Here is a 25,179-nt window from a genome sequence, read left to right as displayed (position 1 = left end):
TTCATATAAGATGAAACAAGTATTCATATAATACAGAAACAAGCTTTTCCTTCTCCTTGAAATATGTGAAGGCAAAGGATTTTACAACCCTGAATACCCTAATTTTCTGCTGTTAGATTAACAGTTTATATATGTACGTAGTCTTTAGTATCTTTAAAGATGGGGTCTGGGCTCATTTGTATTTAACAGGAGATCCTAATATTAAAATGTTTGAAAATCAATGGAATAGTGTATAGCTTATTGTCTCTGGATCCTCCGACAATTAAGGTAGTGTGTTGGGTGTTTAGGTCCTAGGACCGCACAGCAAATGCTATGATTAGGTTCTCCAAGATGTACCATTAATTTGCTGATAGTCTAAATAATTTACTTTATTTTCTTCAGATAATTAATAGGATAAACACATCACAGGTACATCCTGAACATCCATAAAAGAGAGGTCTTTCATGAAACTTAGGTGGAACGGCAAGACATAAATGATCACATGAAATTAAGTATTATATGTGTAGCTCAAGGAACAGCTTGAAGAAACTTAATAGAGTTGCTAACCAGAAGAAATAAAACCAGAACTGATGGAATGAACTTTCTTCCAAATAGTACATATATATTATTATTATTATTATATTATATTATATTATATTATATTATATTATATTATATTATATTATATTATATTATATTATATTATATTATATATATAACCTATTTTTTCTAACCTGTTGCTAAGAGGACAGGAGGTGGATGTTTTACAGATCAGTAGCACTGGCTATTGTTCACAATCAATAGTTGAAATTTTCTTGGTTCCTGGAAATATTTTTTTCTGAGATTTATTCTCTTTGATAACTGTAGGACATTGTGGAGGAAGACATATGTTTAGAAAGCAGGAGAAGAAAGTGGTATACAGAGTCAGCTACATACAGTAACTTATACAGTTAGATTGTCTGGGAAATGGGAAAAGCATCTTTTTTTTTCTTTTCTTTTTTTTTTTTTTTTGTGTGCCTGTGTATTCACACCTTTTGCTACATTGTCCCTAAAACGGCAACAGAAACAGTATTGGTTTTTTTTTTCTTTCTTTCTTTTCTTTTTTTTCCCTGTAGTTCTTAACACTTCTGTTCTATCACTTGGAATATTCTTTTTTGTTGTTGTTTTGTTATTCACTGTGTGCCTCTTTATCAAAGTAATTAAAAGAAAACTTCAGAATAATTTTTTTTTGTTTACCTGTGACTAAGCTGGACACAATTAGTGGCAAGACCAGCATTTGCAGCATTCTCATAAGTAGTTCTCCTGGAAATGAAAAGTACTTGACTTCCCGATAGCTCATCTTGTATGATCGGAGAGAAAATCCAAGGATTACACCTGAGGAGAGAGAAAAGATAGTCATAACGTTATTCTAAAGTAGTAGTAACATCTGAACATGTATATCTGTATATAGTAGTTAGTTGGCATACCTGATTGTAATATGCATTTTTTACTGTGCTCTAGATTGCACTCCTGATTTTCTCTCCCAAACATCAGCTACTTATATGAGTAGTCCTACTGAAGCCAGTGAATTATTTTTCACTGTAACAGATTCAGAAGGTTGATTGCATTTCAATTTTACAAAATAGAATTTGTGTAAAAGGTACATCTTGAGTGTTAATGAAAGGGAAACAGTGCCCCACGACTGCGGCAGAGTGCTTTGACTTCTGAGATTTTGAGTGTAATCATACATGTAATGCATATGCATACTAGTCACCAACCCTCAGAAGTCTTGTCCATGCCTGTTTTCTCTGTTGGGCCTGATCCTGTAGACATGCTTCAGATTGGATGAGATAACCAGGGGAGATTTAGCTGAGAATCCCCTTGTGGTTAGATCTTTACCCAGCAAAACAGCACCAGGATGTAAGTAGGCTTTATACATGCCTACCTTCAGACACACAAGCACATGCAAAGAAGCATTTAATGGGGGTTGGAAGGTCTTGCTGGATAATTATGTGGTGGGTTTCAGTGCCTAAGGGTGTGGGGTGAGGGAGTGCCTGAATCTATTTGTCTTGCTATGAACAAATAAATGGTACTTGACAGATATTTAAAAATGGAAGCCATAGACAGGCTGACATATGGCAACCCACACTTCTCAGCTAGGACTTCCTCACCTGGCACGAATTGCCTTATTTTCTTACTTCATTATTTGGTTAATTGACACTACTCATTACAATGTACTGAGCATTAAATAGTTTGGTGCCTATATGATGTAGGTTTTCTATATCAAGCTGAGCAACACATGGCTGTATCTTGAGCACTCCTTAACCACACAGGTAGTGAAATTCAACTATACGTCTTTTGCACTCCTGACTCCATGTTCTTGCCCACTGTCTAGCACTGTCATTTATGCTAATTGCGCATGTATAGAAAGTTGGATCAGAGAATTGTTACTGTCACAGAAATAATTTATTTTACTGGGTTAATATTCAGCCAGGTCAATTCACTAAGGTGACTTCTTCGTGTGGCTGCACAAGATTTGGTAGCTCCACAAGGGAATAGGTAGAAATGTGCCTTGAAGAAGAGTGTGACTGCCCTTTTTGGCAGCCAAGTAAACTCAGGTGTCTTAAAATTTTTCATGGAACTGCATCGTCAGTGATGATAGGCAGTAGAGCACTCAAGTTCACTTCTAGAGCTTGTTAGAATTTGGGCAGGCCCTGATAATGCTATAACATTGACTAGGTCCAGTTCTTGATCACTTTGTGTTTTTTGTTGTTGTTGTTATTTTGTTTTTTAAACAGGATTTTTGATTTGTAAATCCATACAGTAGATTATAATATTTAGGTTAGAAGAGTCCAGAAAAACGCAGGACAGAAAACTCCAATATTACAGGATGGCGGAAAAGTGATTAGAGTACAACTGGAGAGTACAAAATCATGGAATTAGAGTACAAATCATGGAGCTCACACTACAGAAGACAGGTGTAGCAGTGGAAGGTATTTATTTTAGCCTCATTCATATTCCATGGACTCAGGTAGTTAAAGTGCATTTTGCATAGATTTTTTTTAAAGTAAAAGTAGATCATAAACCACATAGAGAAAGGGCCTCAGAAGACCTGCATTAGAGTTCCCTTCTTTTCAATAAGGTTTTAAATTTCACTGCAGTATTACTGCTTATTTTCCTTTTATATGGGAAACACATTTCTCAGATATAAAGAATTCATCTGGACCCTTTGTTTCTGCACTTAATGAGCACTACATTTTGACAACTGGGTAACAAGCAAATAGAGATAGACCAGTCTCTTACTTAGGCTACAGTCCTGCAATTAGTTCCACATGGATTAATCTCTGCACCAGTACAAAACCTCTGTGAAGTTAGTGAGGGCTTCTAAGGCTGCTATAAGAACTAGTCCTTATGCTATACTATAAGGGCTTTATTATCTGGTCCTCTACTGTCTAAGCTGTACAAAGTGTGTTAAGAAAGAATCAGGGCCCAAACAGATGGCAGTTTCATTGAATACTATTGGTAGTAAGAGTAGGTTTCTGAAGCACCATGCAAACCTGTTGAGCCTTTTTTTTTTTTTTTTTTTGTCCTAATATGTTTTGTGCATTATTACAGTATTGCCTGCCACTGCAGTTTACAAGAAAAAAATTCTACAACATGGAAGGAATATGCCCTGGTGACCTGGGCTGACATCTGATGGTTCTAATTCTTCAGCCTTAATCTTAGCACTGCTATTGATCTATGTGAAGCCAAAATAAGTTCCCCTGACTCAGTTTCCCTACCTGTAAAATATAATTGCTATTGCTTCAAAGGTCTGAAAATTGTATTAACATAGTGATCTTACATGCAGAAGAAGGAATTTAAGAAATTAAATTTTTTGATTGTAGTCTGTTAATGAAAGAAGAATAGCATGGTTTTACCATCCTCTCTTGATTTTAGAAAATAGAGAGAAGAAATTTCTTTTTCAGTCCTCAGTATAAATATCTAGATACTAGATATTACCTCATGTCGAAGTTTTATTAACAAAAAAATATAAAATTGAAACAGACAAGTAGAAGTTGGCAAGATAGCGCTAAATTCAGGGCCAACATTCACAGGTTTAAAACCTCTCTGATAACACCATACAATCATAATTTAAAGACAGGCACATTGACAAAGTATCAACATGAATTCTGGAAATTAGACATGGTATGAGGTATTAAACCTCTGGAAGGTGTGCAGTTATTTCAACAACCATCCATGCCTGTGCATGGTTAGTGTTGTACTGATCAGCAAGCCCCACAATCAAGGCTGAGAAGAGTAAATACTGGAGCTGGCCTTTCTCAGTAAAAGTTTCAAGTTTCTGATTAATTCTGAAAATTGTAATTAAACAAAGCCTTGTGTGTAACATTCTCCCACAACCTGTTGTGCAGGTTTCTGTCTACCCTCTATAACAGAAAAGAACAACTAATCTACAATATCAGAGCCTAACTTCCCAAATGGTAAATGGTGTACCTTATCCACACTGCAAGAAAGTGTAGACTTCTTAACAGAATCAGTTCTTTTTTTTTTCTTCCTTTTTTTTTTCCCTTTTCCTGTACAAAAATCGGTAGTGTTTGTTTAAGTTAAGGAGATGAATTTTGCATGTGTATAGTAGTACAGCAGACTAATATTGCTGAATACTTTATACAGTTATTAAAGAAGATAATCGGGTTAGAGTTATAAAAAGATGGGTTTTGAGGTGCACTTCTCAATGATACAATCAAATTTATGGCAACATTGATTTACAGGTAATCCTGATGATAATCAGAATAAACTTTAAACTTAACTATTTTTTAATATTTTTGTTCCACTGTAGATGTTCAAAATAAAACTCAACTTATATGAAGAGAGAATTTAAAAATTCAAGGAGCAGAAGGGGAAAACAAGGTTGATGGTGATAGAATTTAAATAACAATAATGGTAGATATGATTTGGGATTGTTTATTTCTAATGCAGGAAAACATTGATGATTTGCATAAGTTTTTCACTTTCAGATGCTGCAATACCAGAAAGAAAACAGCAGTTTTCATATGAAGCTTTTCAGACTGTGGGAACATCATTGTAACCAACATTGTACCAACATTGGTAATAAACGTATGACCTTCTATATCAAGTTTCTGAAATGGACTAATATCAAAGTGTTATGAATTGAGTATTAAAATCAGGGTCTGAAACAGCAATAAAAATATTTTTTAAACTATTCTTTTTTTAGGAATAGTTTAGTTATGGAACTTTTTTTTTTTGTCTGTGGTCATTATAAAAAAAAAAAGTATTAATCTACCAGAGTATAATCAAATTATATTTGCAAATGAACTTTAAAATACTTCAAGGAAAAAGTGAAAACTTTCTTAACTACATTACAAAATGCCTTGGTCTTACAGTGGTAGAAAACTGTTTCACACAATTCTTTGTGTTACATAGATGAAATAGATAAATGTTGTACATCTACACATGGATTTAAAACACCACATCAGTAAAAAAAATTAACCACAACTCTTAGAAGATGATAGGCGGGGTTTTACCCCGATCTAAATGCTTACTTAAGAACTTTAGGGAAGTCTATCCTCCTCCTTAGCCTATTTAGATGAATTAGGTATGAAAATTTAATAAAGAGAGAAGGACATTTTTTTTTCCCCCCTACTTCAACTAACTGATGATTTAAGGCAATAAGGAAGCTCCTAAGAAATGGCACGATATTTTTAAGTGAACAATAGCAGCAGTTCTGTTAAACAGGTGAATTCTGAATTTTTGTAATGAATCCTTATAAGTCTTTCATCTCTCTCTTATATCAGAAACACACAGGAAATAAACCCATAACATTTGGACTGTATATTTTTATAATGTCTATGCTCTCTATATTTTCATGCAGAAAGTACAAAATCCAGCAGTTTTATTCTTTAATTCATCATAAATCACTCAAACCTATTTCAAGAGGAAATTACTGGATGATATATTAATAACGGTGCAAAAGTTCCCTTTCAATAAGATCTTCTGATTCTTACCAGTAAATCTCAAAACACTGTTAAATGAGGTCTGCATCAATATCCTTTTCTTTAACAGTGGACATACAGACTTTTTCTTTTCAAGCAAGAAATAGAAAGTATCGTCATAACTGGGAAAGATTACCTTAGACTAGGTAGAATGATCACTAAAATAACTACTGTTAAGAGTGATCTTTCTGAATATCTTGTAACCAGCAAGCAAATAACATTTTGTTCTATAACAGAAGTTGGGCTACAGCCAGTAAGAGAATCAGGCTCCTACCAGTTTAATGGGACATTGTATATTTTTGTTAGCTGCACAACCATTTCATTCTTATGTTCCTGTGGAGCCCTGGAATGAATGCTTTTGTTCTTTGGGTCATTTTTTTCTGCTTAATTTAGCATTTTGTTCTGACACCTTTTCTTTTAAGAGCCATTTTCAGATAAGGTTTCGACTGTATTTGCTTGAGGCAAACAGGTAAATAACCTCTCTAAGTGATAAGAAATACTTTAAGTTGCCGACAATAATAGTTCTTAAGCTCTTCATCTTTTTTTGCTTTCACAATTTTATACTTAACCTTCCCTTCACCCCCCATTCCCCTTATTCCCCTTTATATTACCTGATCCTTCCTTCCTTTCTGGTTTTCCTTATGTGGGTACAATGACATGTTCCCTTTGACACCACTTTGATGAACCTAAATGCTAGGTGCCTAACATAAGTATTAGATAATTAAGTACTGCAGCAATTTATTATTATTATTATTATTATTATTATTATTATTATTATTATTATTATTATTATTGTGTGTGTGTGACTTTTTTGCTATTTTCATCAATTTTATCATAAAGATCGGCTCTTGTTATGCTAACTGTTGTTCAGTAGCTAGATGGTTACTTTTATTTACTCAATCAATTTAGGTCTGTAGCTGTTACTGCTCTTAAGCATTTGAGAACTAAATCTTTTGTTATATAGTCATCAGTGCTGCCTTATTACATTTCTTCAACCTTTTTTATCCTAGAGGTGTAAGAACTCTCTAAAGCTCCTTAACATAAAGTGTGTTTGGTGGGATAACTGAAAAAGCTCTCTGTGAGTCTTCGTTCCCAAAATAGGAAAATCCCCTTGGTTCAGGAAAGGCAATTCCAGGCTGTTTACTCCTGGAAGTCCTGTGGTGGGCAAAAAACAAAGGTAAGAATGGGCACACATGGCATCAAACTGAGGGGGATTATGTCGTGGAGAGCACCAAATTGCTACGGTTTAAGTTGATCCAAATTTTTACTGTTTTAGTGCACTTGTCAAATACTGAGATGATCTAATTTGGGAGCTAAACTAGGGAGGAACTATTTTTACTGGGACAGTTTTCTGCCAGTTTACTTCCCTGGACAGGTTTACTGCTGTGCTGGATGGCAGCAGTGCTGGTGTAATTGAAAGTGGAGAAAAAAAAACAGTTGGTGCTATAAATATGCAACCTATGGCAGAGTAAGACTGACTTAATTGATTGCAAAAACATATCCTTAAGCAACCTTATCAGTTACTCTTCCTCACAAACCATTCAGAATTGGGGATAATAGGTAGCTTGGAGTTCCTTAAATTCTCTATTTCTGAGGATGAACTATTTTCAGCGAGAACCTGCTGCTCTTCTCCAGACCTGAAGAAGACCTGGTATGAATTGGCTTAATAAGTTATTTGACTTTTCTCTACAGCTCTTAAATGACAGAGGCCCAGCAGAGAATATCACGTCTATAGCTGAATATCCCTGTGGTGTGTTCCTGCACTTTTAAGTGCATGATGCTAGAGCAGTAGAGAGCTTAAGGAGCTGTGCTCAAAGTAGCTCTCACAGCTCTCATACAGCGAAGCACACTATGGGTCAGTTTGGACACAAATAGATCTGTTTACTTTGCTGAAGAGATATGATGACAGGAGTCAGGGTAGAAGTCCTTTAAGATAGCCAAATATCCTAGACGTGCTTGGGACCCAGAAGCCTGTGATATGAGATTGTGGTGTGGGAGAGTTCTAGCAGCAAAATATTAATTTATTTCTTTTGGGGAAAAAAATGAACTACCTGGTTTATCTGTGCATAAAAACAAGTAAACAAAACCAAAACCAAAACTATTTTAGTCAGGATGCACTATATTTATTGTGCACAAGTGGGCTACCCCTGGGAGTCCTGGATGGCACGCAGTGATGGTGGCAGGCTGGTCGTCACTCACATGCTACAGAGTCTGCTGCGCATGCACCCATGAACCTTGGGGCTCTCTGAGACTCCCAGACATCAAGGGATTCAGCTGAAACTCCTGCTTCAATTGAGCCATGAAAGATCAAAAACAGTAGAAAAAAAGCCTCAGATTCCATCTGGATAGAATTCTAACGCTATAAAAAGAAACACATCCGGAGAAAAAAAATGTACACCAGAGAAAGAGTTACACTGATGTCAAAGAGTTGTTCCCTGTATCAGAAGGGAAGTCTCTGTGCTACCCTTGCTCAGGCATCACATGTGAGCCATGGTGCTCCCAGCTGTACCAAGTGGAGGCTGAGTGGTAGTGCTGCAGCCACTGCATCAGCAGCTCCTGCCTCCTGAACATGACCCTGAAGATCTCCTTCATCCAGTGAGTGCCGTTACCTTCCAAAATCACACCAGACTTGTAACATCAGTCTGCAGGTACACTTTGCAGAGATCCAGAGGCATTTTGTAATTTTCATGTATTTTATAAGCATTTATAACTAGGTTAACATAGCTTTGTAGGGCACTCAGTTTGCAACTCAAACTTAGGAGACTCAAAACCTCTGCCTGTTAATGACTAACTTCAAAGGGGCCTGAACTTCTGAAACACCTTGATAGCTATGACTGGGCAACTTGCACATTGTTTTCAGCTGCAGACACAGTATCTCTTCCTTAGATTTTGTGGACAGAAGGCATATGGTGTGAATGAGGCATCTGAAGCTGTGCGGAAGAACTGATGTAACTAAGCAATGAGTAAAATCACTGCTTTATGAGATACAGCCTATATGAGGACATTTGCATACTAAATCTGAGAATATAAAACATTTGAGCACTGTTTGAAAATTAAAACAGACAAAAATGCCACCAGCACCACCAACAAACTGTTGAAGTCTGTGCTCTGCGGCTTTTTGGCTCCACTGTTATCCTCATAACATGGTTTCCATTCTCTCTCTAGTTATTTGGTTCATTTGCCTTTCTTCCCCAGTCAGGAAGTAATTTTCTCCCTTTGATAATACATCAAAAATATCATTCTTGTTTTGTCCAACTTAGGCTTATCTGTTAGTCTTTAATTTTATTCTTGACTTTTCCCTTGTATTTCTTGAAGTGTTTCTACATTTTCTATATTCCTATTTTCGTTCTCACACAAAAGACTTTATTGAAAGACAGACTACTACTGGTTTGGCTGCATAAAATAACATATAATTCCAGTAAAATTCAGGATTTTTTTCATTCTTACTTTCTCATATAAAAAAGATACAGCATTAAAAAAATGTCAGGTTACATTTAGTGAAGTACTGTCCAGAGTTAAGGTATTACTTAGCACTTTACAAAATTACTGTCATAACTTTTTTTCATGCCTGGGTTTACTTTGCAGCTCCACCTTCTTGACTAATGCTCATGTTTTTACTCCCATAAAAAGTAATTCCCAACAGATATGAAGGCTGATCTCTTGTAAAGTTTACATAGTTTCTTTCTTGCCTGTTTTTCCTCAACTGGAAGCTGACATAGTCCTTAACAGCACCAAATTCTGTTTTCTCTTCAACAGTTCCGTTTGCCTGACTGTATTATTTTGTCGTTTTTTTTTACAGTACGGCAACACTCAGGAATCACAGTCAATGAGACTGAGACCCCTCAGTGCCAAGAATTTTGTACAAATGTAGTCAGAAAACAGAGCTCTACTCTGAAGAATTTCTGGTGTAGACTTAACAGAGAGCCTGAGGTTAGACCTTGGTAGTTGCCTTTATTTGAGTTTTTTAATTCCACCTTAGACATATATTACAAAACACATCTTTGCAGGCTTTGCTTCCTTGATGTGCAGTTTTATATGATCATTTGTGGGAGGTTCACATTATGCATTCATATCTCTGTGGAGCTCGCCCAACTTCTCATTCCTACAAAACCACCTGTTAATTTAACTTAGTGCTGATAGTCTAAATCTGTAATTGAGGTGTTTGCCACTGAGGATTAAGTTTTTGTTGAATCGAGATATGCCTGTGCCAGAACTGTTTGGTCATGGAACATAACTCACGTGGCAGACTTCGCTGGAAGATTTTAAAGATTCTTTCTCATCCAGTATTTTGCTGACACATGCAAACAACCTGGGTAAACTGAGAGGAAGGATTTCCTGTTGTAGAATACAGGACTGCTGCCATATCAGATTTAAGTATTATTGTAACCCTATTAGATTTATCACCCAGTATATTCTTTCAATAGGGCATTCAAGTTCGTGACTGAAATTCGTGGAATCATATTATCATCTTTTCAAAAAGACAGCTAAGATGTTTTCAAGTCTCTAGCTATTTGATTTTGTTAAGTGACCCATTTTTTTCCTCTATTATGACTTTGATGAAACTACCCTTAACTAGAATTTCCCATCTATTTAGTTTACTGGTCAACATCCTCTTTCAACAAATGAATTTCAAAACTGTTTTATTTCAGTCGATTCCAAAGAAGTCTCACATGAGCTTTTTAACTGATTGACTTCTTACAAGTTGCCATTTGAGGGATACAGTGGGAGGTCTGTGATTCTGAAAATGTTGTACCACAGAGGATTGATTTGGATGTAGCTGGCATATAGGTTATATATATAGCTACTCTCTTCTCACTGTTAGTCATTATTCAGAATGGAAGAATTTCTCTACCTTAAAGGTCACAAAAACAGCAAAGGGAAACTGGCACCTGGAACAATACTTAATCACAAAGTAAGTACCTGAGTCCAAATTGTGACCTTCAAAGTCCCTCTAGGTAAAAAGCTTAGTGCTGAGAATCCATGAAGTTAATTGGCACTTCTCCATTCATTTTGGAAGACTCCTCACTTCTCACAGTTCTGTTTGTGTTTTTCTCAGAATTGCCATGACCTAAACATCAATTTGCCTATTTCCAGTGTAAGTACTGGGGGCCTAGAAACTGACCTGAGCATGTCTGACACATACATGCAGAAAATCAGCTGGATTTGGGATGCCCTGTGTTACTGTTCTTACTCCAAGTTTTGCTCAACAACCCGTGGCTCCTTGCTTGTTTCAGCCATTAGGTATATGTACTTGGTGTACATATTTGCCTTTAGAAGTCTTGCATTTCATTCTGACCAACGACACAACTTTGAAAGGAATGGTGGAATCCATCCTGCAACTTCAGTTTTGAAAGGAAAAGTGTGAGCCAATTCCTCAAGCACTGTTGACACCATTCCCAAGGTGAAGGTTCATCTGCTTCTGGATCTTGATTGGGTGAAATATTTGGCATGGTCCATTGACTCACTCAGCAAGGAGTGGGAATGTAATCCTGCTTCATTTTTCCTCCTGGCAAGTTTTAAGCATTTACATGTTTTCTTTCTGGACTTGTGGGGTCACCTTTTGAATCTGCCATCTCTCACTCATGCGCTATAAAGACATCCAGGTCTGAGCTTTGTATTCCACATGTAGCTTCCCTTACTTTTCAGACTTTGAAGAACTAGGTAATACATCCTTTTTTGTTCAACATATGTAAAAATAAAAAGATTTCAAAAGACATCAAAAAGTATGCAGCAGTCTAATTCATCAATGGTCTTTTGCTGGTATCAGTGAAGTATCAGTGTAAATTATACTTATCATGTAAGTCCCATCTTTTATAGACCTTTCTTGAACAAATTAATTTTCTGTTAGGCCAAGTTATCAAAATGGTGAATACCAAGCACACAGTGTACACCAGCTAAGCCATTTATGATCTTATATCAATACCAATAGAAAATTGGTAGCCATCTTAAATTTAACAAAAGAAAATTCATTTCTTCAGTTTAAGGAATTAAGGTTCAAAAGGTGGATATAACTACTGCTAAGAGAAAGATCATGGGAGTACAACTACAGTGCATGGATAGCAATAACACTTTTGTTTCCTTCTGATTCTCATGTTGTCTTTCTGGTTTTCTTTGCCTCCTTTCCTGCTTTTAAATGTTTTCCTTTTAACTCTTTTATAGTTTCATGGACCTATTTTTTTTAAATTTTTTTTAATCCAAAAATGTTTTATAAAATCTCTCATCAAAATAAACTTCTTTTGCATGGCTTTAAAGAGGTTATACATTCTGGGTTTTCATCATGTTTTTTAAAAGTACACACAGTATCAGTACAATTCCAGCTCTGTTGGGTTGATGTAATAAATGGAGTAATCCAGCATTTACTGAAATCTATCAGGAATAATTTCCATTTGTTCATTTCCTGTTTTTCATAGTATCTTCCCTATTCCAAACACTTTCTTTTTTTTTTTTTTTTTTGTGTCAACGATACGAAGTAAAACTGTTTAGGAGCCTATTTGCTTCGTAATACACATGATAGACATTATCATACTCTGTGAATATGGAGAATTTTGGAGAAATTAGTATACAAGGAAGAAATCTCTTAGCTTTTTACTTTAAAAATAAAAAAAAATAAAATAATTATTTATTACTTAGATATTGCTCAAAAGGTCCAGGCTGAACAGGACTATATTAAGCTAGGCAACAAATACAGGACAAAATATGGTAAATCCCAAGGATACTGAGTTCTAATCTGAAGCTAAATAAAATACAAAATCTGAATGTAATGCACAGTAAAAGTACAGAATTGGGAGGATGGGCAGAGGATATATACAGCTAATGTGACTGCATGGATTATTTTATGCAGTTGCTGGTTCTGACCTTTTAAAGAAGGCATGAAAAAATGAAAAAGATAATTAATATCTCCTGGCAGCTATTTATCCTGATCTAAAAGTCAATGCTACACTACAAAGCATCAGAATGTCTATATTTGTATTTTACTTTTTTTTTTTTTAACCTTATTCAGAAGATTGAATTTCTTTATTTACCTCTTTCATACTGGATTTCTTTGTATACTTTTTCAAATACCCTTTATCTTGATTCACCTAAAAATACAACTATTTTTTCTTTGGTACCATAAAACCCACACAAACTTTTAGATGCCTGATTATTTCAAGAGTACTATGTGACAGATTCACACTGAAAGAATGAAATTTTCAGGAATCAATAAACAACTGATTATGTCATCTTGGGTTATACCTTCATTTTGGCCAGCCGAAAGGCATTCCAGTGCAAATGACAACTCATTTGAGTCTTTTCAATAGCTAGGGTGCTGGTAAGAAACTTATGTTAAACATTTACTCAGCATACAAGTCAGTAGCACCTTGCTTATGATTTTGTAGTGCTTTGTAGTCACCATAGTGACTACAGTGCACACATGTTGAAAAGTGGAATGGAGTGGCCAGCCCTAGCACTAGCTGATTTGCTGCTGAAAATGTTTTTTTAGTCCTCTCTGATGCTCATACAGCCCCAAATTGTTTCATAATGGTCTTTAATATGGCCATTTTTTCTATTGTTATTTCTGCTTTGATAAAATGATTGCCATGTTGTACTAACATTGCAGGGAAATTTTTCATTAAATCTCTTAGAAATCATATAAACACCCTAAATGTCTCTGTTAATGTCCTGAATTCTACCCACAGACATGAAATCTGCTTTGTATGAAGTAGTATTACATAAATCAATTTAAACTGAATTTCTAGACAGAGATTTGAGAAGGCCATCAATGCCTACATTTTCAGACTGTACGAGGAGAGCAGTGAATGATTGTTTCTTTGGACTGATTTATGACCACTCACAAATGCTACTTTTCAGCACCACTTTGCAAGTCCACTGATTTGTCAAATAGAGCAAATAGGAAGTTAGTAAGGTAATATTTAGCATATTTTGTATCTTTACTAATATCTGCACTGTTACTGAATGCACAGCTGTGATTCACAGAGCAGCCACGTGTATTGTTGTTACTACATTGTGTATGGCAGTCTGACAACTAGTGCTGTTTCTTTTCATTAACACCAGAGTGTACGATAAGACATTAAGACTGTGATAATAAATGTACATAATTTTATTTTACAAGTAACTGTTAAAATAGTGTGCTGTTCATATTTCACCATCTGACATTTATCACTGGCTACTAGATAGCAGAATTACAGCTCTTTGTATTTCTATACTTCTTACCCTTTTTGAAAAGATCATGTTTTAATTTTCAAGTGTTGCACTGTTTAAAGGACCATATGGTGTCTGTTTATTTATTTTTTTCCTCACAAAATTATAAATATTACTTAACTTCAAATAGAATTAAGTCTTGGCTTAGGAATTTATTGCTATATATTTGGTTCAGTATATTGCTAGGAAGGCTCACAGTAAAAAGGAGCAATCATGCTGGACAGGTTCTTTAGGAGAGCATGAAGACAAAGACAGCCTCTGAGTTCAGCACAAATAGAAGGAATTTCTCCTTAGCTGTACCTAAGCTATCTTGCTTTTCTTGTATACATCTTATCCTTTTGTCCAATATCACATTTCTCTTTATATTTTATCATATTCTCTCTCCTAGGATTCACCTCCCACAGCTGTTTCTCTTACAGTGATGGATCTTTGCTTTGTTCTCATGCAAATTTTACGAAGGCTGCCTTGAGCACTGTCACAGTGCACATTGCCGGTGTGTAATGGGGTCAAATTCCCTTCTCTTCAGTGGATACAGAGGACCTACCAGTAGCAGAAAAGATGTCGCTTCACAGTATCACAGTATCACAGTATCACAGTATCACAGATTTCTAGGTTGGAAGAGACCTCAAGATCATCGAGTCCAACCTCCGACCTAACACTAAGTACCCCACTAAACCATATCACTAAGGGCTACATCTAAACGTCTTTTAAAGACCTCCAGGGATGGTGACTCCACCACCTCCCTGGGCAGCCCGTTCCAATGCCTAACAACCCTTTCGGTAAAGAAGTACTTCCTAACATCCAACCTAAAACTCCCCTGTCGCAACTTTCGCCCATTCCCCCTCGTCCTGTCACCAGGCACGTAGGAGAACAGACCAACCCCCACCTCTTTACAGCCTCCTTTAAGGTAACTGTAGAGAGCGATAAGGTCGCCCCTGAGCCTCCTCTTCTCCAGGCTGAACAACCCCAGCTCCCTCAGCCGCTCCTTGTAAGACTTGTTCTCCAGACCCCTCACAAGCTTGGTCGCCCTTCTCTGGACTCGCTCGAGCACGTCCATGTCCTTCCTGTAGCGAGGGGCCCAAAACTGAACACAGTACTCAAGGTGTGGCCTCACCAGAGCCGAGTACAGGGGCACAATCACTTCCCTAGCCCTGCTGGCCACACTGCTTCTTATACAGGCCAGGATGCTGTTGGCCTTCTTGGCCACCTGAGCACACTGCTGGCTCATATTCAGCCGACTATCAACCAATACTCACAGGTCCTTCTCGGCCAGGCAGCTTTCCAGCCACTCATCTCCCAGCCTGTAGCTCTGCTTGGGAATACAAGCTTGGGAATACAAGCTTCAATACACTGGACAATGTCTTTTTTGTGGGTGTTATCCAGGGGTTCCATCTAACCATATATCATGGACTTGAACCTCTTAAGACTCCTTTTAAATCGTTGTCTGGACAAGTTGTGTGTTGAGATAGGCAAATCTGCTTCTCTGCACAGCTTTTCATTATCCAGGTCTTTTAGACCTTCCCCCGCCTCCCCTACCTCCCCCCACCACCCCTTCTGAATTATGAAGGAACATCTGCAGGCTTTTTATAACTCTACTTTTTGGGGGCCATAGGGACATTGGAAATGCCTTCATCCCTACTATCTTCATCCTGTATTTTTAGCTAGCTGTTTGGTTTTTGTTTGTTTGTTTTTGTTCTTATGTTGGAAAGTTTGGGGATCCTATGTATGGTGCATCCTGTTGTTGAACAGATTTGGTATGAATGTATGGACCTCTCACATTCATTGTGAGATTGCCTGAATTACAGAGGACTGGATGCCATCACGCAGCCAGAAACCCAAACCAGCTTCCAGAACATGCTCCATCCCTGTCCCCTTTGAAAGGGACTATGATAGCTTCATACCTATGCAAAAAATGTTTTTTATAGTACTTCACATCCTCCCTCTCTGCGAACAGCTTCTCAGAACCTCTGTGCACTGTGATCTTTCCTTCAGTATAAGTTCAGAATTCACAAGAGATTCTTGGGCATTTAAAAGTCCTTCCAGAATAAAGTGTGGACTCTTTTAGCAGTTTTGGAAAAATGGAAGGTAGGTAGCAGAGAATCAAGTGTCTTCTAGAGGAAGGTATTTTGGGGACAGAACAATGAAGTTCAATAACATGGGAGCAAGGGCAGCCTCTGTTATTTTTCCAGTAATTTGACTAACACTTCAAAGTTTGTAAGACTTCCTGAAGATTTTCCATGAGCCACCAGACTTCTAGCATACCTAAAATTGCTCCTGCTCATCATGACACCCTGAATTCACCAATGGTCAGCTGCCCAAATTCATCTCACACATCTTTTGGCTTTTGCCAAGACCCACTACAAAAAACAAACAAACAAACAAACAAAAAAACCTAATTTAATATTTCTAGGTGGGTCAGCAGAATCTGAAAAACGTCATTGTAACTCACTTTGGTGAACACTTTTTCTCAAAGTTTCTCAAAGGGTTTGAAAGCACTTTGAGTTTCCCTAAAATTGGCAACAATTATAATAATGATGCAGTACTAAATAGACACTACCTGTGCAAAATGTGAAGTAAGAAGACCTTTCTTCAGATTTTTAGGAAACAGAGAATGGTGTGCAAGTAATTCTCAGTGAGAGTTATAACTTCTGGCATGTTCGTAATTAGGTTATTAAAGAGTAATTTTTTTTTTTTTTTTTTGTATTGGAGCAACTAGTGAGTTTACTTTAGAAATTAGTTCAGAATTGAATTACCAGCAAAAGTAAGGGTAGGTGGTTATATTTTCCTTATTATGTGCATGCCAGAAAATCTCTGCTCTGTCTGTAAAATAGCCATATGCAAAACAAACAAATGCATGTTGCAGCTTCATGCTTATTTCCACAGACACAAAGTTATCTGACAAACTCAACTGCCTGCTACAAGCTACAGTCCCAAAACCAGGCTAAGACATAATCCTGTACACTTCACCTCTACTAGCATCAATCCTGTCCAGCAAAGAAGTCAGAAATGCTTTCTATTAAATAGGGTTTTTCATCTTGCTCCCTTGGCAAAAGTGGCCTAAAAGAAATGTTTCTGAAGAAATGTTGCACTCTTTTAAGCTAAAATTTGTGTTGTCCTGAGCTGAGTCTTTATGAACATTGCTGGACTGACAGCCTTAGAAACTGATGTCTCTATTTGTTTAGACTACAGAGAGCATTAAACATCTTTTCTTTTAAATGATTCAACCTTGACCTGAGCATAGATTGGTTTCCACCTATTTTTACTTGCTAGCATCTCTAATGAAACAGTCAGAGGTGCTAACTGGTGCATTAATTTTTCGATGTTAATTACTGTCTGCTAGGAAAGCCCATCATCTGATTGTGCATAGATCACCAAACAGCTGAGGGATGATAGAAGTTTTGTTCTTGCCAAACTAGACAGATGCAGTTCAACCAACAATACTTTTCCAAACTTTTCAACCAATTGTTCCCTTCTTGTTCTCTACTTCTGAATATTTCCACAACAGTGAAAAAATCCCCAAAATAGAAGTTTTACCTTTATATGAGCTGCCAAGTGTGAACTTGCTGTTTTAATCATGAGTATACTATAAAATTACACCAGGAATGGGAGAAAATTTTGGAATATTCCATAACAGTAATGAACAGACTCTTTTCTGAACATTACTCCAGATATGTCTGGTCCATAAGCATAATTTTAGGAGCTGGGTCGTCTTAAGATGCACATTTTCATCAATTCTCCAGCTTGTGTTCCAGCCTTACTGGTACTCTGAAATGGCTGTAAGTGCTAGCAGAGCCACGGACTCACATTTGTCACTACTCATCTAAAGCTAATTGGAACATGCAGTTACTGTAAACACACTTGTCGAGACTACATTTCTGTTCCCACATTGCCAATTTTATGGAGGTCTGTGACACAGGAGCTATGTGACAGTGAAAAAATTGTAAAAGTGCTTTAGTCTTGTTGTCCAGTATAGACAGATGTTGATTGAGGAATTGTATTGCTTAGTGGTTGGAGGGTGTTTCAAAACCTGCTTGGTTAGTTCTGCCTTTCCTGAAAACTGTAGACAGAATGCCTATAATTTGTACCCTTGATATGAACAGTAGAGGTTCTTTTTTTGCATTGAGAAAATTCTTAGTTAGGAATGAAAAGCACTTTTGATCAAACAATATAGATAAACATGAGAGAATGGTCTTTCTGTTACAGCAACAAAGTACTTCATTTTACCCTTATGCAAACCAATAAACTCTCTTCCAGAAAAAGACCATGAAAGCTGAAAGTAATCTAAAATAATCTTGCAGTAGTGGTGCCAAACAAAAATAATAGTAAATCCCTGAAATTTAAATTCCTAAAGAAAGACATAGAAATAGAACAAGCAGATCTATGCAAAACAGCATCATCATTAGCATTAGGGCCTATGTAGGTTTAGGACATATACCCTTATCTTTAAGTGTTAACATATGGGTTTTGATGATCAGATTCACAGTTTCATACCTAAACTGATCAGAAAATAAAAAGAAAAATGTATGGTAAAACAATAATGCTCTTGCTCACACAAAGGAATATCATTTCATGGAACATATCGTGGTACCATGTATAAAATTAATCTGTATTTAAAGGAAAATGACCAGAGGTGATCACATAATTATATTAAGTAAATTTTGTTTTTTAAACATTTTTTCTCAGATTTTTCTCTTTCTTATGTGAAAAAAATGTGTAGCTGTATTTTAAATTAACATTTTGTTGCATTCCAAATCTAAATGCTATTTAATGTTCTGGATTCCTCTCAATACACTCTAAAAAAGGCATTTAATCAGGTGACATCTTGCAGTCCTTTGAACAAGTAGCATTTCCATTGTTGCCCCAATTGCATCTGAAAGATGCATGTGTAAGATTGTGAGCAACTGAGCAAGCATAAGCTTGTACTTAGTTTTGACAGGTTTGCATTTGTCAAGGGAAAACTACAAAGATTGAGGCTCTGATATTGAACTTTGCTCAGAAATGTCACCCTTTAATTTTAAATTATTTCATTGAGGATTTCTGTTTATCATTGCAAGGTTTTAGTTTCAGCTAGATTAGGTAAATAAAAATTACATCCTGAGCATTTTGCTGCAAATTGTTTTGGTAGAAGATTTTGCTGAGAATATTCCATTCAGTTATTGTACCTGGTTCCTTAAGAGGAGAATCCATAGAACAGCTGATTTCTTTCACCACTATTTTCCCTAGAATAATCAAAATGGCTCTTTGCAAAATTTCAACGTGCTGGTGTCAGAGCCCAAGCTCTCCAAGCCAGAACACTCTTTATCAGTTCAGAAGAATTTGGGATCTTTTTTGTAATGCAAATTGCCCAGGCAAATTGTCATCGTCAAATGCATTGGGGAACAGAATATTCCTATTGAACAAATTACTCACCAAGAATCACAGCAACAACAGTGAAGAGCACAAAGGCATTCCTCAATAAGTAACTTTTAACATCATCCTTTGTTATGCTCTGCACCTTTTTTTTGGCCAGAAGTGTACGTTTCCGGACTCCTTGTTGAAAGCGTTCCATCCTACTTCCACTTTTGGGATCTTCTCCGTTACCTTTAGTCATCGGTCTTGCAGAAAGTTTTCTCTTACACTTAACTTCTGTCAAAATCCCTTCAGAAAGGTGAGAGACCCTTTTCCGTGGGAGGTACTGGAGAAACCTGTAAGACAAGAAATATCAAATATTGCAATAAAATTTCAGAGGAATGGTTAGCCATATATTTACATGGAAGTGGTTATTCTTCATGTTTCGGTACAACTTGTATTATTTGCAACATCTAAGCTGTTGGCTGTGAGAAGAACTCTTTGAAAAGGATTTTATGAGCTGTTCAGATGGGTATCCTGTCTTCAGAAATTAATCTGAATTTGCTGTCATTCTGTAATTTTTTTCCAGTTGCTAGAGATATGGTAACATAAAATGGGTACAATACCTGGAAGTATAAGTAATTATAATGTTTAAAGTTATCTGTCGGGCTTACTTTTAATTGGTCCATACCATCTTAAAAAAAAATAAAATCTAGCTCACCTTTACTCTAACCAATGGATAGAAATATTTTGCTTGAAATGGAACGTTTAAAACGTTCTGCATTTCAGATGTTTTCAAATGGTTGACTGCATTGTCTGAATTCCTCCTTTTCACATGGCAAAACCCAGCAGGAATAGTTTATTTATCCCTCAACCACAATTTAGAAGATATGCTTTTGACAGTTTTATGTTGATAACATTCATGTTTGAAGCGTATAAACTATTTAGAGCACATCTGTAAAGTATCAGAAGTTATATCCCACTTAGCTTCTTGCTTCTAACCATAATACAAGTTCACATTGCAGAGTAATGGCTAGCATGGTCCAACAGCAACTATGGGGACATAATCTGATTTTAAGAAATCAAACACTGAATCAACCCGAAAATGTTTTAGTATTAAAAATCCTTCATTAGAACATTATTTTTTGTTTCTTTGTTTAAAAATTAAATATTTATGTCTGCTTAGTATGAACTTATTTAATAACAGAGTCTGCACAAAGTGTTTTCCAGGCTGAAAATCCAGTTTTCTAAGTGTTCATTAATCATGTTTTTATGATGAAATTAGAAATTCATAAATGTTCAGAGACAGTAGTTTCCACTGAAATCTGTCTATTTATACACAATGCAACTGTAACAACATAGTAAGTCTAGTGCTTAAATACCTTTTTTTAGGAAGCGGTTAAACTGTAAATACACAGAGTTTTGAAACCATGTGTCTTACAGAAAATACCACGTTGTTACAAATTTGTTTTGATGGGATTTGATCACTGCTTTTTGAATTACCTTATGTTTGAACATTGGCACTTGAGTACAATATTCTGTGTGACGGAATGATGCATGCTTAACTTGTTAGAGTGAAAGCATTCATAGACTGAACTAGATATTTACATTACTACGTATTCCAGCTTGGACACGACTACTGTGTGCAAGAAGGATTTTTTCAGACGAATTAATTTTCAGTATTTTGTAAAACACAGATTCATTCACAGTGCCTTTTGTTTCTGAGATGATTCACACAGCTAGTCTGTCCTCTATAGTTTAACAGTAAGATCAAGAAAGAACATGGTTATAGGCAAAAGTATCATTACATTAAGTAACATACAAAGGAGGAGAGAGAGAAAAGATTTCGTTCCCCAAGCCCCAGCAGATTAAAGGATCGGCTCACCTTTTCAGATCTGCAGTGTTGTACACACACAGAGGTGTCAGATAAGGCAGGGATTTCCCAGCAGATATAGCAGTTCAGCGAGTGGGAGACAGAGAAAACTGACAATCTGCATGTGCTGGGGAATACAGCAACTTACTATCCCTGTAACTTAAGGAAAGGGGAGGAGACTGTCAGCCCAGCTCTGAAAAAAAAAAAAAAAAAAAAAAAGAAAAGAAAACACATCAGACAAGAGAGGAAAGCCGAGCTGCTGGAATATTGATGAGTCTCGGCACAGTGAGAACAGGGTCATTTTCTTTGTTTTTCCTTTTAGACCACTTTCACGCTTTGTCAGTTCAGCTTCATTAGAAATGCAAAATCAGAACCCAGGAAGAACTGGAGGATCACACACACACACACGGAGCGGGGACGGCTTCTTCATTCCATATTCCAGACTGGGAAACTGAAAAGCCTCCACATAATTACATAACACCGTTCCTGTGCTTTTCAGAATAAATGATAAAATACATGAGCATGCTAGCTTGTTCTAAACAGAGGCATAGTGTGAGGCTATCATATATTTTCTGATCTTTAAAGACACTTATTCATGAACTCCCTCTCCCCAGGGTGGGGAACCAGACATATCTTTCAAAAGTGACTGGAGCATTGTCAAGAAAAACCTAATCAGCTATAATTCTTTGTATGTTTCTTGAAGATACACAAAATTCGTGATGAGAAAATTTGTAATTCAGCAATTTAAACTCACTGGATGCTAAGCCCCATTATCCAGTCCGTTTCAATAGCAGGGAGTGAACAATGAAGAATATAACATCGACTTTTGGAAAATAAGTGGCCTTCAGGTTTTTTAGCATTTAAAAGTTTGCACCATTGAAAAGGTACTTGGGGAGGAGAGCTGGGGGAATTCCCAAAGATTTTAACTTTTAGAAGAACATTTTCATTTTAGAGTCAGTTTAAGTTCTTCAATGACTATACTTCAGTGAAATTTTCATGAGATTTTTAGTGCATTTTCCTAAAAGATTAACAAATACTATGAATGGAAGTTTATATAAATGTATGATAAATGTAAAAGTTAAGAATTCTGCTGATGAATTATGTTGCTTTTAATGTTTTTCTTTTTCTCTACAAAGCCATTTCAAGTATACAGATATAATCTTATGTACCAGGCACACAGAAAATATTTAGGTAAGAAATAAAACTGAAAGCAGTATTACTTTCACACAGTCACGGTAACGGTTTTGCTAAAATGTTTGTTAATTTAAAACAGGCTTCACATAATGTGTAACATAGAAAAAATTATTTTACTTTTTAATGCAACCATGCTTGGGATTACTGTAGGTTCGTACTTGTATTTAGAACTGCAGAGTCTTGATCTTAGGTTTCTCAAGAGAGAAAGTAAACATCTGAATTACCTTATTTGTTATTCATTTATTTTAAAAAGCAAGAAAAATTGTTGGCTTCTTGTGTTGCAAAGATAGAAGTCACGTGCTGTATTTTCTTATACCTGTCATCTTAAAAGTCTATCTCATCATTATTTTTTCTGGTTCAGTTTTTACATACTTTCACCTTTTTGCCTGGAGACGGGAATTGACCTCTTTACTGACCTTTGGCCTTTAGCAATCTGCTTGCATGATGCTTCCTTTTGGAGTATGGCATGCTTTCTCTGAAACCTCCCAGATAAGGACTTCATTCTGCCCTGTGTTCATATGAATGGTAATGTTCCAGTTGCCTAATGGGAGCAGGGTCAGGCCCCAGGTGAGATGATCCCAAAGTATGTCATCATTTAACACTTTAATTAATAGTAGAGTCTATGAGAAACAAGGATAATCCAATGAAAGAGAATTAGCTATTCCATGAGACAAAATGTAAATAGACAATAAGCAATCTTACAGTTTAGTTTAACTTCAGCAGCAATATTTTTATTAGCTCTTAGAAAGCAACAGACAGTGCTTAGAAAAACAGAATACTAACTGAATACTTTTTGGCAACATGTTTAAAAAAAATTATTATTTTTTTTCCTGTCTTCTTCCTTTCCTGACATCCTTTCCTTTTGTTAATTTACTTATCTTTGGTAGTGAAATAAGGGAACTTATAAAGAGTATATAAAGAACACTATCCTCCATATTGCAATAAACATGTATATTAGGTATCCTTGGATAAAAATAAATGAGTCAGAGTTAATAGTACAGTGTCTCCTGGCAATACATAGTTGCAATAAATCTACTTTTAAATATGCAATCAATTTAACAGATTTATTATACAATCTTTAATTACCAGGACTAGGACAAGATTTGCAATTTTACTGGTTAAACACTTATATCTGTAATTTTCAGTAGTACTATTAGTTTCTAAGAATAACAACTTAAAACATAGAAGTTCCTAGAAATATTGTAGACTTTAGATCAAACCAGCCAACACCAAGAATATGGAAAAGCATTAGTACAGTTTATAGATTGACAGAGCAGCAGTGATTTGTGCTACCACCAATTTCACATTGACAACGTTGTACTGTTACAACGTGATTGCAATCCATGTCACAACAGCAAAATTGGAGTGATATGCTTGTGAAAGAATATGTTTATTCATATTAAGTTGGTATGTCCCCAGTCTTCAATTGAGTTGAACAAAACAAGAATATATATTACTCCCCTGCAAGTTCCAACCCGTCTTAGAACAGTTAGTTAGACCGTTAGACCCTGTTTTGCTAATGAAGAAACTGAGGCTCTGAGAGATCAAATTTATTCCTTAAAAGTTAGCAAATATTTGGCAGAGTTAAGACACAGCCTTAGGCTCCTGAATATTTCCACTGGAGCATGGCATGTTTTTTTCCTGAGATACTAGATTGGCTCTTTCATTTTTTGACCATGCTGAAATGATGAGAAATTGAGGTTTGGTGTTTGTTTGCTTTCGGATCTGTTTATCACAGTGGGATTTGAAAAATAACTCAGTTTTTGCCAGCTAAATATGAAAAATATACTTCATTTTTGATTAAGATCTGATGCAATAAAAGTTAACACTGTAATGTGTATGCTTATATGTGCTCTACGCACATCAAAGAGAACATAGGCTATGTTTTCTTAGCAAACGTGAAAAGAAAAAGATCTGTAGGTCCATAGCTGGCACTGAGGACCCAATATTTGCAGGGTATGTACTCCAAAAGTGTTACTCTGAATTGCTGTTAAGTCTTTTTTTCTGACCCAAACATCCATTAGTGCTTGGACTGTATGATCTGGTTTTGTCTTATCCTGAAGGAATCCAGATCTCACCTTCTAAGACCACTCCAGGATATGAATCAGAGCATGTCACTATTGGTCAATTTTAGTAGAAATTTTCCTCTCCTGGCTACTCTGAACTTGAGTTTATCTGTGCTGCATAACAAGTCATTGGCCAAAGCCAATTATCAATAAAAGTGATGTTGTAAAATGTTCTGTTGGTGATGCAGCTTAAATGATTATTATAAAATTCTACTCTTCTGATAAAAGAACATTTAAAAGCGAGGTGTTTTTTCTGAGATTAGGCTGAATGATTAGTAGTAATGGGCACAGCAATCAGCAGGACTCAGACTTTCAGTAACCTGTATCTACATCTCCATTTTGTGTCCTACTACAGTCTTAACATTGCTGACTCAAGCCAGCCAACAAATTCTCTTGGTCATTTTTATTCCTACATTTTGAGGTCTTGTCCCATGAAAATAATTGTGATTTTTATGCTTTAGAGCTCCGTTGGTTTTCAGTCAGAAGTTGTGCAACAAAAACATGGCATTCCTTTCTGCTCGGTGACAATTCTCAGCAGAGAAATACGAGC

At 36.2% G+C, this 25,179-nt stretch overlaps 1 protein-coding gene across 1 annotated transcript in view; it reads right to left on the bottom strand.

Annotated features, from left to right (window-relative positions):
• Positions 1-21,656, bottom strand: part of SLC1A3 (solute carrier family 1 member 3) — a 62,323-nt gene extending 40,667 nt beyond the window's left edge. The window contains exons 1-3 of the mRNA XM_080572897.1: positions 21,382-21,656; positions 19,578-19,852; positions 1,216-1,353 (exon numbers count right to left, since the gene is read on the bottom strand). Of these exons, the coding sequence (XP_080429023.1) occupies positions 1,216-1,353; positions 19,578-19,758 (319 nt within the window). The 5' untranslated portion in view covers positions 19,759-19,852; positions 21,382-21,656. The remainder of the gene's footprint in view (positions 1-1,215; positions 1,354-19,577; positions 19,853-21,381) is intronic.
• Between the last annotated feature and the right edge of the window lie 3,523 nt (positions 21,657-25,179).

This window comes from Anser brachyrhynchus, assembly GCF_964034855.1.
Source record: "Anser brachyrhynchus genome assembly, chromosome: Z".
Lineage (NCBI taxonomy): Eukaryota > Metazoa > Chordata > Aves > Anseriformes > Anatidae > Anser > Anser brachyrhynchus.
This window is presented reverse-complemented; position numbering and strand designations above follow the sequence as displayed.